Raw genomic sequence first — 14,552 nt, 5'->3', positions numbered from 1 at the left:
GAGACCCAGCAGCCTAATGTGCTGCATCTCCCTTACGAAATCTCTCTCTCTCTCTCTCTCTCTCTCTCTCTCACACACACACACACACACACACGGGGGCCACCCCGCTCTACAGCATGAAGAAGGTTGTCTGCCATTTCCTCTCTTTTTCATGCACACTGCCCACATGGCTTGCTTCACATCTGTTTCTGCCTTGTGGTCTTCCCTGTCCTCTTTCCTCATCACTGTCACTTCCTGATTACTGTTGTTCAGACGGTCCTTGAGGATATCTTCTCCAGACCTCTTTTTTAGATGTCTCCTTAGATGGGTCATTTGGTTAGCTGGGTTGGCAACAGAGGCAGGTGTTAAAAGACAGAGTAAAAAAGGAAATTAACCCACTGAATTCAGAACAATGCCTGTCTGTTATGGGAGACCTTGAAGCTCAGCAACACTTTTATCACACCTGCATTCCAATCCACAATGAATGCCCAGGCAAAGTTCCATATTTGCAAGGAAATTCAGTGCGCGCAGCAGCTTTGAGAGACCTCCCGTTCCTTAAAATGGTGAGTATTTGGCCCTGCTTTTGGGAGTGCTGTGGGGAACAAGGAGGAAATAGGGGTCAGGGTTGGGTAAGGTTGGAGGTAAAGGGGGGATGAGGGGGACTTGACTGGTGTTAATTCTGGGCAATTCTGCAGATGGATGCAGCAGCCACTGACATTCCGCACGCCCCCCCCGCCCGTCAGTAGGCTGCCACGTCTCCAGGGGAATATTTCTGTGCTAAAAGCTGACAAAAAAAAAAAAAAAAAAAAAAAAGAAAGAGTGTCCCCTTGAGCACAGCAAGTTCAGAATTGCCACTTACACGGCCTCCCTCTGCGCAGCCCTGGTCCGACTATGGCAGCTGCAGCAGTGGGTTGGTGTGGTAACTACCGCGGTGGCAGGGAGACCCTGGCACTCCCCTGGAACCTTAGGGAGAAGATTGAGGTTCCTCTGAACACCCTTTGGAAATATCTCAGACTGGCACAATCAGAGGGAAATATGTGAAAGCATCAATGTACTTCTGGGAGCCCAAATGGCTCCCAAACACTTCCTTTGCAAACAACCACAAGCATCAGCCCACTTCAGGCAACCCCTTTCCCCAGCAGTGCTGGCACAAACCTGAAGTGTGCACCTCCCATGCAGTCCGCATTGGGCTTTCTTCATGAGATTCCAGGCTCAGCTGCTGTGTGATGCTTTCCTCCTGGGAGCTGAAGAGGTCCTGGCTGCTCGGTGAGGGCTACAAATCAGTAAATTCTTGGCTGCAGGGATCCTCATCCGAAGCCTGCTGCCCCCCTTCATTATGTAACTCCACAGCACAGGTATCCACAGGGGTCTCTGGTTGTGACGTGGGCTGCGCCCCCAGTGTTGCATCCAGTTGCTCACAGTACCTGCATGTCTGGGGGGCAGCCTCACAGCATTTTTTTTTGCTTCTCGAGCCCTGCGGTATGACTAGTGAAGCTCCTCTATGTTAGCCCTGCACTCGTCTGGGTCTCTGTTGTAACCTTTATCTCACAGGGTATGTGAAATCTGTGCATTGGTCTCCCTGTTCCTCCGTTTCCCACACAGCTATGGGAAAACTAACTCCTCACCCCACGTGCCCAGGAGTTCAGAGACTTCTGCTTGAATCCATACTGGTGTTCTTTTGGATCGGTAGCCAACCTGGGCAGACCCCTCTGCAGAACTCATGATGGCTGAAAAAGTAAAGACTACCAAAGCTGCTTGGTTGGTGCGCGCGCGCGCGCCTGTCTGTCTCTCTCTCACACACACACACACACACACACACACACACACAGAGCCATGCTAGTCTATATACTATCAACACAAAAAGCAGTCAAGTAGCACTTTAAAGACTAGCAAAATAATTTATTAGGTGAGTTTTCGTGGGACAGATCCACTGGTCTGAAGAAGTGGGTCTGTCCCACGAAAGCTCACCTAATAAATTATTTTGCTAGTCTTTAAAGTGTTACTTGACTGCTTTTGGTTTTGACACACACAGAGCTTGCCCTGCAGTCTTTAAAAGTGGCTTGGCTGGATTTAAAAAAAAAAAAAAAAATTCAGAGCTCGCAGTGACGGCTACTTGAGCATTTTGGCTCAACTGAGGGGAAAAAAAAATGTACAGAGCTTGCAGCAATGGCATTTAAAAGTCTGGAGGTTTGCAGGGGACTGAGGAGACGGGGCTGTTATGGGATACTTGGGGAAAAAAAGCAGCAGAGTTTGCAGTGCTGTCTAGAGTAGGTGCCTCCCCAGAGGCCAATTAAGTTCTAATTACCTGCAGGAGGCGGAAGGAGGGTGTTGGGAAAGTCATTCATTTAGCTGGTGTTCCCATGTTGCATTAAATGCTCTGTTGTTACAGAATATCCTGCTTTGAAATGTAAACACTTGTGTTTTTTCCCCACCAGAAAAAAAGAGCTTCTTTCCAAAAGAGTATAGACAAGCCCTTATAATGGAGCTCGCATCCTGACAGAATTGACAGGATGCAAGAAATAAGACAAGGGACACAGCTTTTCCTTCAGTGAAGAGGGGACAAGACAGCTTTCTGATGACAAACAGCTCAGCTCACGTCTTCCATTCTCCCAAACCAAGACAAACCAGTTAGACATGCAGTCTAAGAGCTTATCCCTAAGAATGATTAACACTTGTTTATATAGGAAGGTGGGACATCCTTACCTATTAGTTATCTCAGGAAGAACAACAGAAAAAGCAAGTTCCTGATGCAGATTTTTTTCCTGCATTAACAAAGTTTAGCTGCTCCAATTGCCAGAAATGAGTCATTCTTCTAATGCAAACTAAATTAAAGGTCTCTAGAGACCATCCAAAAATCAGAACCCAACTAAAAACATCAGAGCAATACTTTGCTAAGGTCAGATTTTACCTTGGTTTCTAGAAACACAAACGGTGGAGTTGTGGTCACTGCACGTTCAGCCCAATATTAAAAAAAAAAAGTGAAGAGTTCTGTATCATTTTTACAACTCATATGACAGTCACACTTAATTAAAAACAGAACTATTCTCGCTTGGAATCGTAATTATGATTTGCCAATGGACGAGGGCATAGAAGAGTTGAGCTCTTTAGGGATAAACTACTTCAGTCTTAGTTGGGAGAAGAAGGAAAAACATCTAGAAAAGAGAAATCCTTCCCTGACACTGCCACGCTAGACTACGCCTACAAGTTATCATTAGTTACAGTTTTAATAGTTATATATATACACCAAATCCACACAACTCAGAGTGCAACAACACTTACCAGTAGATCAACTTCTTCAGAGTAAATATTCTGCGGTTTGATTTTATGTGCCTGCGGGGATACACTAAACCAAACCATCAGGGCTCTCCAATCAGCCCTTATTCTGACAAGGAGTGAAAGGTTGATGGGAGGCTCTCTCCCATTGACCTCCCTCCGTGTGGATGACAAACAAACAAACCAACCAACCACACATCTTTGATATGTCGATGTCAACTGTGCAATTGTAGTGGGAGAAGGAGAGAATGTACCTCAGATCAATTTTTCTATCTAGTGTGGACCTAGCCTCAGGGAAACTTTCAGAACCTTTCTAAGCAACATTTTAGTGGTTACTGCTACAGTTGTTTCAGCCATGCCATTCACATCATCATGCTGTACCTAAACCTATTAGTTCAATGTGAGGCAACAGAACACTTCTAGAACGTTTACACCTTCTGTATGATCATCGGACTCTGGTTTTAAAGAACGCACTTATTACAATAGCGAAGGTGTATGTTCAGTACTGAACAACCGGCACTGAAATCCTAGAAGAACTTTGAGTGTTACTGATATATAATCGTAGCCTTTCCTCTAAAACATGTGGGAGAGGGCAGAGAAGTAATCAAAAGTGAATATATTTAGGAAGTCCATCCACAACTTTGTTGCATTACAAGAAGGGTCCAATTAGGGATGTTTCAATAAATTCCCCTGGTTTTATTTATTTTTTAAAAATCACTGGTCAAGAATAGCTTGAGTTAACCACCATCTGATCAGCGCACAGATAAAAATTCATTCATGTTTTCAGCCCAACCTCATTTGCTTGAATGACATGTAAGAAATCATCAAACCACTGTCCTCCCCACAACCCTGCCTCTACATAGGAGGCTATCATGAGGATTAGGCATTCAGAACCAGTATGCAGCACACGTATCAATTATTGTATTTTTAAGAGCATTAGTAAATAAATCACTTCTGTTTGAAAATATTTATAGTTTACTTCTGCATAAAGCTCCTTCTCACGAGATGGCTCTCTAACCACATCTGCACCACATAGTGACCACCACAAAAATCTTACCCTCCACACCCATATCACCCTGTAGAAGCAAGCTTCAATGAAGCATGAAATAGGTTTCCCTGCATGTTCCTTTACTCCACAATAATCCTTATTTTCAGAAGCATCCATTTAGAAACAATGTACCTTGGAGGTCACTCAGGGGCTTGATCCATTCATGAGTGTAAGCTATCTAAACAGCATATAAGCACTACGCCCTGGCCATAACCACCATCATTTGCTGAAAGATAGAGGCCTTGATGAATTAGTTATACATCTTATTACCATCCCTCAAATTCCTCAGACCAATAGCGTGAACGCTTATGGCTGCCCTATTGACCAATACCTCTGAAAAAGTGAAGCACCTGACTCATTCGCACTCCAGTCCTATTGTTTAAAATAGCATTGACTGGTAAAGCCTATTTTTTGTGTACTATTACAACACTTTGTAATATTCCACCACAAGTCACCCAACAGGACATTGTCAGGCTTTTTCTCTCCTTCTACTTCCAGTCCTTCCTTCCCACATCTTCGCAGCAACTCTCTCCAGCTCTGTATTGGTTATATAAAACTTTCCCTTATCTCAATTTTTCACTTTCCTCACCAATTTTGACCCCCAATTACTGTGTCTCCACATTCCTCACCAGCTGATTATCCACCATCACCCCCACGCACTTTTCAGGCCAAAGTCCCCCACCCTGCAAGCATGGCCTACATTCTTTGTTCCTAGATGTGGGACTTTACATTTGGCCATATTAAAAATTATTTTAAATTTGTTTGCTTGTGCCCTATTTACCAAATAATGCAGATCACTATCAGTGACCTGTCCCCTTAATTATTTGCCTATCAGTGTGTCTCTGGAAACTTTCAGTTCTACACCCTCTCACTGCATTCTCAAAAAAAATCACCCACTGTCTTGATTTACCTTCCAGCTTCCTTTACATTTAAGATTAAACAAGCTATTGGCTCCGACTCCATTTTCTTTTCTTTCTACTCTTTATTCCCCATCTTTCATTCCACCAAGACTGCTCTCCTGAGTCCAGGGCTCCACCCTTAACCTCCGAAGCTCCCTTCCGCTTTTTACACAGTTGTAAACTCTACCAACATAAAAAAGCAGTCATGTAGCACTTTACAGACTAACAAAATGATTTATTAGCTGATGAGCTTTCATAGGACAGACCCACTTCTTCAGGTCTGTCCCACGAAAGCTCATCACCTAATAAATTATTTTGTTAGTCTGTAAAGTGCTACATGACTGCTTTTTGGTTTTGATAGAATACAAACTACCACGGCTATCTCACTGTGACAGTTGTGAACTCATTCCTCACATCTTACATACCTTGCTCTTTTGTGATACCATCCTCTACTAACTATTCAGCAGGTCCTTTCCCTGGTTTCTCAATGTCCTTGGGGGTATCAGAGAGCTTTCTACCTTATTGTTCTACATCCTCTTTGGATGATCACATCCAAAAAAGTTATTGGCATTTAGACTATCCCACCTTCAGGAAATCCTCCAACTGAAAATAGCAAGCATGAACCCTAACTGGGAATAGCTTACACATTCAATAAAAGTCTCAAAATTTATGTTTCTAAGACTCAAGCCATCACCATATCATACATGTGTCTTCTTCATCCTTCTCTGCCTGTAGATTATGAACTCACTGGGGAGGGATCTCACATGCTTCTCTGCATGGACAGCACATATGCATTAATCCAGCCCTTTAAGGGCATTAGGGGCTACAACCCCTCAAATGTCAAGGGGACACTCAAATATATAATTTACTACAGTGTTTTTCAATTGGCAGGCCTTAGGCCAGATCTGGCCCACATGACCGGTGGTCTCTGAGGCCTCCTAAGAAGCAGCAGAGAACCAGAGCTCCTCAGGAAGCAGCCCAGGTCTCTTCATTATTGTTCAGGAGCCAACATATTCTTGCATTCACAGAGGGAGAGGAGTAGTCCCTGCTCACTAGGAAGAGGGGAAGCAGAAAGAGCCCTGCAGCTCGTGGTAGCAGCAACTCTCTTTTCCAGCCTCCATTCTAGGAACAGGAATTACTCCACCATACCTTCCCCTGTATCATATAACATCCACCCAGACAGAGGACTGGGGGGGTGAAGTGGACTCCTGGAGCTAAGCCTCTTCTGCTTGGATGGGAGAACCTACTCCAGCTGGAAAGAACTCCAATTAAAGCAGAGATGAAGCTGGAGAAAATATAGCAGATGGGGACTGACCAAATATAGGTCAGTTTATTTTTTCCCTCTGTTTATCGTGATGCCATTAATTTAATTTAGAAAATTTTAATTTACATTCCAACACACTGGAGCTGACCCGTCCACACATTTCATCTTAATAGTACACTTTCAATAAGATATTTACACAATATCAATCAGTAATTGATATGATTCATTAGTTAACTTGATTCTGTGCTGTGCTGTACTTTTACAAAAAAATACTGTGAGCAAATGTCAACATTTCAAACATTTACAAAAGGAAATTGTATGCTCATTTTTTTCCCATGAATTAAATTAAAATTAGAAGTTGGACAGAATTACAGAAGTTAACAAATGGCATTACAGTTCATTTGTATAATTTTATTTGCACACCTCTGTTGGACTATTGTCTGCCACCTTTCATTTTGAGATACATAAATCTAATCGGGTGCATTTAGTGTTGAATGGCAGTGACCCCTAACTATTATCAGGCTCACTATAGAACAATCATCTGAAGAGCCCTGTGGTCCTAGAAAGTGCTTTTTGTCCTATTGGGCTTGTCAGAAAAATATAACCATCACTGATACAGGCAATTCAGCAATTAAAGCACAGCATCATTATAGCTATCTACCACCAGATAAAAGCAACAATTAAAATGGTTTGTTCCACTCAGCTTTACAATTGGTACATCATATTTAAAAATCGGAAGGGAAATAACACAGGTAATTAAACAACAGAGTGTTTGGCACTGGGCCTGGGTGAAGGTAGAACCACAGAGGGAAGAAACTGACTATGCAAAGAGGGGCTCTCAAAATTATAACAGCCCCAGTTCCTATCAAACTTGATCCAGCCTACACATACCATGTTACTGGTGTAATTGGAAATACTCTTGATGCTTCTCTGCAATTTCCCACAGTAGACTTACCAACCATCTGTACCACATCACCTCACTCAGCAACCCAGCGTACCAGTGAATCCCAGCACTAACTTTCACCCCTTTGAAGACAACACTAAAATCCATTTAATTCTCCACTGTGCCAGCTGCCCCCAATGAACCAGAATGAAATGGTGATTCAGTGCATAAGTGAAAGCCACGCTTCAGGGGGCCCAAAGGCAGAGCTGCCAAAACCACACAATATATCCAAATGACATCATAACTACAAGGAAAAATTCACTACCAACACTGATCCAGCCAAAAAGCTACAGGCAAAACCCGCCCTCTGCTCTGCAATTACAAAGCACAGGATTCTGAAAATTTGGTTTTACTCTATGCCCTCTGAGCCTGCTCATGACTCCAGCAGCGTTCTGGCAGCTGGGATATCACAATGAGGCATTGGTGAAGTATCACAGATGAGCAGATGGAACCCAGACAGGTGGTGGGATTTTGCTTGTTTTTGTACTGTTTGTGTATTGAGCACTACTCTGGGTCTGTTTAGCAGGAACATTCAGCACACAGACTCCAGTCAATTCATCTTTGAAACTCAGCACAGGGGTGGGGAACCCCAGGTCCAGACCTCGAGACTTGGAGCTCCTCTCCACAGAATCCAGCCTGTGGTGGGGTGGCAGGTGCAGAGCCCTGCACCTCACGGGCTTGATCAGGCAAGCCATTGCCCTGATGCAGCCTGTGGGCTATGCTGGGGTCAAGGAGGTGGGGCGGCTCTGGGCTCTGCTGTTCCTCCAGCCAGGGCGGGCAAAGCAGTGGCTTGGGCAGCCTGCCCAGAAGCTTCCTATCTCTGCTCTGTTTGGCCAGAATTTGGCCAACTGGAGCAGCAGAGGGCAGTTCCTGGAAACAATGGAGAAAGGGTATGCAGAGCCAAGTGTGTCCAGGGTGCTGCAAAGATAAGTGAATCCCCATCACTCAGACCTGCGCACTCCCAGACAGCTCCTGTGCCCCCTCCCTCCCAGACCCCCATCCTCCCTCCCAGACCCTTCATTCTCCACCCCGACTCTTCCCTTTCCTTCCAGGGCCCACACTCCAAATCTCTCTGTACCCTTCCTCTCACCTCGATCAATCCTCTGCTCCTGCCCTGACCCCCATCCCACTTCTACACCTCTCCCCTCCCAGATTCCCTAACCACAGCTTTCTCCTACATCCCACGCCAGCCCAGTTCACTCATCCCCAAACCACTCCTGCACCCGCCCACACAGATCCCAAAGACCTGGGCCCCATGAATTGAGACCACATCAGGAAGCGGTTTTTTTTTTGTTGGTTTGTCTGTTTTTTCACTTCTCACTTCTGGGGTCCCCGACCCAATTTTTCTACACATCAGTTACTCCCAGCCTAATAAAGGTTTCCCACTCAGCAGGACACACAAGTTCAAACTGCCTTTCTGGAACCAGGGTAACAGGGAGAAATTTGATTTTTAAATAATCAATAAATTGCTCACACTACACAAATGGCATTAGTGTTTTAACTAAACCTAAATTGGTTAAACTAAGATCTTGTTGAGTCAACTCAGTTGCACATGTCTTGGGTTAACATAACTGCTGCCCCTGACAGGACCAGGAAACCACTCCCATCAAGGGCAGCAGCTGAAAGTCAGGCTGCCATCCCTGACTGGAGCGGGGGAACTGCTCCTGTCAGGAGCAGAAGCCTAACTCTTTGCTGCTGCCCCTGACAGGAGTGGTTTCCTGGTCCCAGAAGTGGCAGGCAGCTGGGAACCAGGCAGCAGCCTGGCTCCCCTCCACTTGCAGAGCCAGGAAACTGACCAGGTCTGTCCCTGGTTCCCAACTCCCCTCCACAGGCTGGAGACAGGAAACTGACCAAGGCTGCTGTGCTGGTCAGTTTCCTGGCTCTGCAAAAAGGAAGGAGAGGGGAACTAGGCTGCCCCCTGGTTCCCAGCCACTCTGGGAGCCAGGACACTGGCCAGTTCTGGTGGACTAGTCAGTTTACTGGTTCATGCAAGCCCAGGGGAGCCAGGAACCAGGTTGCAGCCTAGTTGCCATCTTTCCCACCCCACCCCAACTTACACGAAAATTAGAGTTATGTGGGCGTTTCAGGAATACAACCCCTGCGTAACTCAGCGGTTTCCTACATTTACAATGTGGTAGGCAGTCTGTTTTGCACAGGACCAAAACTCCTTAATATTTCAGTCAAGTTCAAAAAGTTAGAGATTACACATTTAGACAACAAATTCGTATTAATTTTTGGACTCAAATGACTGGGAATCTATTAACTAAACACAATCCAATCTCTCTCTGCTCTGATGAATAATGCCCCAAATCAAAGCTCATGAGAGGAGATGGTCTGACAAACAAGTACTGTACAAAGTTAAGTGAAAGCTTCAATACTTTGATTTCTTAATATTTTACCACTTAACATTTATAATTTGTTTTCAGTGCTACATTACGTGTTCCAATTCAGAATTTAACTTCACTACTAACAGAAGTGATGAATTACAGCTTTCCACGAAAGCAGCTAATCCACAGGTGTCATTATGGACAAATTTATAACTAAACTGTAACAAGAACCACAAGAGTATTGCAAGGTTGCGTATTCTGTTCATTCCATCCGAACCGAGGCACACCGCAGTATTTTCAGTAATTCTTTGTGTAGAAATAATAATGGAAAAATGCAACTTTCTTCCTTACTAAATTTGTTTTTTGGCACTAGTGCCATCTACTGTATACGCAGGAGGATTGCTCAGAGATGTCTAATTTAGTCTTGAAATGAAAATGGGGGGGGGAGATATGTATAAGTTCTCCCCACAGTATTTACGAGTATCCTGACGTTAGCATGTTTGTGTGTCACTCGGTCAGCATTAAAGAAAACTCAACTTACTTCTTTTTTTAATAAGTACATCTTTTAAAACCAGGAAAAAATTACACCAAAAAATCTGAAACTTAAAAGAAACCTCACCCTTTTCCTATGATATTTAGAGGCTGAACTGCTTCTATAAATACATCACCAGATACATGTCAATAAAAAGCTAATTCATATTCCACAGCCAGTTTGAGAAGATTGATCCAGGAACTGATAGCTGAAAGAGTATAATCAAACATCACACTAGATTAGAATGAAACCAAGATGTTTTCTTCTGCTTCACTTTGAGGACAGAACTCAAGAATACCCCTTGTAAACGTATGATATTAAGCTTCCCTTAAAGGACTATTTTGTAATTCTGCATTTTTTAAACATCCTAAACTCAGTGTAAACGCCAATCACTCTGGAAACTAACAATGAAGAAAATAAGGCACTCATCTTTTTAAAACCCTCGGCAGGTACACCATTTGCCAAACAAGTTATCTGCCATCAGTTTTACCACAACATTTACTATGCTGTTACTTGACAATTGTACGAGGGTTTCCTGTTCACATAGCTGTAAGCAAATTATTTGCCACTTATCCAAATTATAAATTGGCAGGTGGACGAAAAGAAATTTCTAACACAGTTTGTTTAATTATTATGGCAGAAAAGTAGTGTAAACAGCACTATTGAAAGGAAGAAGGGCTCATGTATCAAATTTTTAATTTTTATCTTGGAAGCGTAATATGGGATCAAAACGTTCCACTCAAATAAAGTGTGTAAGATCCTCTTTTTTAATGATCAATACATCTGCTTTAGTTCATACTTCCTTAGATTCTTACTGGTACACTACAGTTGAATTGAGCTTTTACTTCAGATAGCAATCTGTACAAGAAAATACAAATGCAGACCTTCTGTAATCAGGTACTTGTAATTCAAACTCCTGTATTCTTAGCATTATCTTCTTGCATGTCTGTACTCTAATGTAGTGATAGTTAATTCATCTGAACAGTTGATTTACTGAGCTGCAAGAGCACACTACTGGCCTTGTAAGTCGCTCCCCTTTAGTACCTTGAGCAAATAAAATAAAATATATTCAGCTTCATTAAAACATAGGTTGACTTTGTAGTCCCCAAAGAGTTTATAAATACAGGTTTAATAACAAACTACAGGGAATCATTTAGAAGATTTTACGTGTGCGCGTGTATGTGGATATTAGTTGGAACATGTTTAGAAACTGATCAACATTCATATAACATTAGAAAAGAAAACAAACCTGAAGATACCAACAGGGAGTCCCTCATCACTATGGGAAAGCCCAAGTCAAAACTGATGATCCATTAAAAAAAAAATCAGCAACATAACAGATGCTTGACCTTTAGAATCTCAGTTTACCCCTAGACTTCTGCACTTTGCTACCCCACCTGCAAAATGAGACTCTTGTAGGCTAAGAGGTTGGCATTAACTTTGGCACTACTGAGTGACTCATCCCAGCCCTGATTATTCCCTCTTGCACAACCTACACACACCTTCCTCATTCCTATCCCCAAGGACCATTTTCTGCCTGCCCTGTGTTCAGCAGATGAAGCGTTACAGGCAAAGCCAGACTGAAGAGGAAGTCTCAGTTAAAGGACCCAGCCCGCATTCCGCATACAACTTTGCTCTGAAGGAGGCAGGGGGCCCAGCCTCTTACAACTATGCCACAGCGCTGGCTAGACGCCAACTCACACAGACGTGGACAATCCCGAAGGAAAACCCTCTGCTGGCCGCGAAGGAGGCAGCCCCAACGCCGCCGCTCGGCGCTTCCCAGCGCGCTCAGCACAAGGGCGCGCCAGTGTCGCTGGCGGGCTGCCCCCGCTCCCCGGCTGGCTCAGGGGATCGCTCCCCAGAAAAAGGCTCCGGCCGGAGCCGCCCCAGGCAGAGGGAGCGCTCCTGGCCACGCGGGTCCCAGCCCCTCCCCTCCCAGTCCCGCCCCTTCCCAGGCGACACGAGCCCGCGAAGCCAGGTCCGCCCGGGGACCGCGGGCTGCCCAGAGCGGATGACACGCACGGGGGCGCCGGGCTTCCTCCCCAGCGCCGCAGCTTCTCCTCGCCCGGCTCCGCCGCGCCGCGCCGACCACGCACGCCGAGGCCCCCTGGCCCTTCTCGGGACCCCGCCGGGCTGGGCTGAGCTGGGCCGGGCCGGGCTGGGCTCCCCGCGGCGCTGGGCACGGAGCAGAGCCACCGCGAAGTGCCGGCGTGGCTGGCAGCTGCCTACCCAGGGAGCCGCACTCCCCGCCCGCCGCCAGAGGCTGCACTCGGCCCGGCTGCTGCCCGGGGCCCGCCGCCGAAGCGGAGCTGATGCTGTCGCAGCGGAGAGGGCGGCTGCGGCGGCCCCCGGGGGTTGCTGCGGTCCCGCCGCTTGTCCCGCCCGTCCATCCCCGGCCGCGCCTGAAGGGCAGCGCCGCGCCGCGCTCACCGTCCTGTGCTGCTGGCGGTGCCGGCCCAGGCCGGGGAAGCAGCCGGCGGCTGTCAGCGCCGCGCCGCCGCCGCTCCGCGAGAAGAGGAGCAGCAGCGATCTCCCCGCGGCAGCCGCCATCTCTCAAGTGGAAGCAGCCCGCCGGCCCCCGCCCCGCGCAGGCAGGCTGCACGGCCGGGCTGCCGGTGAGGGGCGGGCGGGCCTGCACGCGTCAGCCAATCAGCGGGCTCCCCCCCGCGCTGGGATTGCCAATCAGCGGGGACGCTGAGCGAGCAGGCCCGGAGGCCGGAAACAGCGCGGGGAGTTCGACGGAGAGGGGCGGGGCCGGGCGAGGCGGGGCTGCATCTGGGGCTCTTCACAGGGCGAGGCGGGATGGGCGGTCGGGTCGGGTCGGGTCGGGTCGCGGGGAAAGGGGCCTGTGGTGGGCGGAGCGGGACCTGGGTTGTGGGGGAACGTGCTGGTCCCGCCCGGCAGCGCTGCTAACTTTGCAACCACACTTGCACCCTTCTCTGTGGCGCTGGCCCGCAGCCAGCTGCCCCTTTGTCCCCCTTCCCCCGCCGGCGCCCAGAGCCGCCTTCCTCTGACCGGCCTAGGCTAGGCGCGCTGGAGAACGGGTAGCTCAGCGGCCAGCGCAGTGCCCTGCTACAGCCCGGGTCGTGAGCTCAGCCCTGGAGGGGACATTTAGGGGTCTGGGGTGAATAGATTGGAAAAGCTGCCGGGGATGATGCTTGGTCCTGCTGTCAGGGTAGGGGACTGGCCTCGACCTCTCAAGGTCCCTTCCAGTGCTTTGAGATGAGTATAGGGAGTGGGCTCAAGGAAAAAAAGGGGCGGGGGCTGCTTGTGCCTTGATTTAATAGGCTCCAGCTCCTGGAGGGCCCGTGGAAGGTTTGGTTATGCTGGTTAATATTCTCTCCAGTTGAAATTACTCTCTTACTCACAGGGATTTATTTGGTGATGAGCTTTCCTGGGACAGACCCACTTCATCAGATCAATTTCATTTCCAATGAAGCCTGACATTGATAAGCACAGAGGACCAAAAAAAAATTGGAATAAGAACTGAAAAATCAAATAGGATTGAAGGAAGAGGGTGAGGGGATGTTAAATGTCCTGCCTGAGATAATTAGGAGCATCAGAGGAAGGGAAGAAGTCCTTGTAATGAGAGACGTAATTGATGTCTCTGTTCATACCACATGTTAATGTGCAAAATTCGAATATGTACTCTTAATTCTCAAATCTCTCGCTTTAATCTGTTGTTAAATTCTTTTTGTTCCAGGACACAAATTGTCAGGTCTTTAACAGAATGGCCCACTCCACTGAAGTGTTCACTGACCGGCTTATGTGTATTGAGATTCCTGATGTCTGCTCTGTGTCCATGTATTCTTTGTCAAAGGTTTTGCCCAGTCTGTCTAACGTACATAGTGTCAGGGCATTGTTGACACATAATAGTATATATAATGTTGCTTTAAGTGCACGAGTATGTGCCTTTCTGCTGCTTTGTTTCATTGGAGTACAGACTCACACAGCTACCTCTCTGTTACTATTAGAAATTGTGATGCTTCCCAAGGTTGTGAGGTGCCTCCCGACTCCACTTGGCTTTAGTGTGAGTAGGTTTCATGGGTGCCTCATATGGATCTTTGGCTTGAAATCACCAGTCCCTGGCAACACAGACCCTACCTTCCAGTCATCCACAAATCTCCATCTTTCTGTAAAGGTTACCAGTAAACATCCACAAACATCTGAGTCTTCTAAGCATCTTCCTGATTCATTCAGCCCTTTCAACTAAACACACAGAATTCTTAGATCTGCAATTCCCAAAGGACTCTCACAAACCAGCTTGTAAGATTCAACTCAAAGTCA

General features: G+C 46.6%; 1 protein-coding gene across 4 annotated transcripts in view; it reads right to left on the bottom strand.

Annotated features, from left to right (window-relative positions):
* Positions 1–12,868, bottom strand: part of MCU (mitochondrial calcium uniporter) — a 127,639-nt gene extending 114,771 nt beyond the window's left edge. For all 4 annotated transcript variants that reach the window (XM_074999503.1, XM_074999504.1, XM_074999505.1 and 1 more), the window contains exon 1: positions 12,696–12,868. In XM_074999503.1, coding sequence (XP_074855604.1) covers positions 12,696–12,815 — 120 coding nt within the window. In that variant the 5' untranslated portion in view covers positions 12,816–12,868. The remainder of the gene's footprint in view (positions 1–12,695) is intronic.
* Positions 12,869–14,552: the final 1,684 nt, after the last annotated feature.

Source organism: Carettochelys insculpta, chromosome 7, assembly GCF_033958435.1.
Source record: "Carettochelys insculpta isolate YL-2023 chromosome 7, ASM3395843v1, whole genome shotgun sequence".
Taxonomy (NCBI): Eukaryota; Metazoa; Chordata; order Testudines; family Carettochelyidae; genus Carettochelys; species Carettochelys insculpta.
The sequence above is the reverse complement of the archived record's forward strand: the minus strand, read 5'-3'. Positions and strand labels throughout refer to the sequence as shown.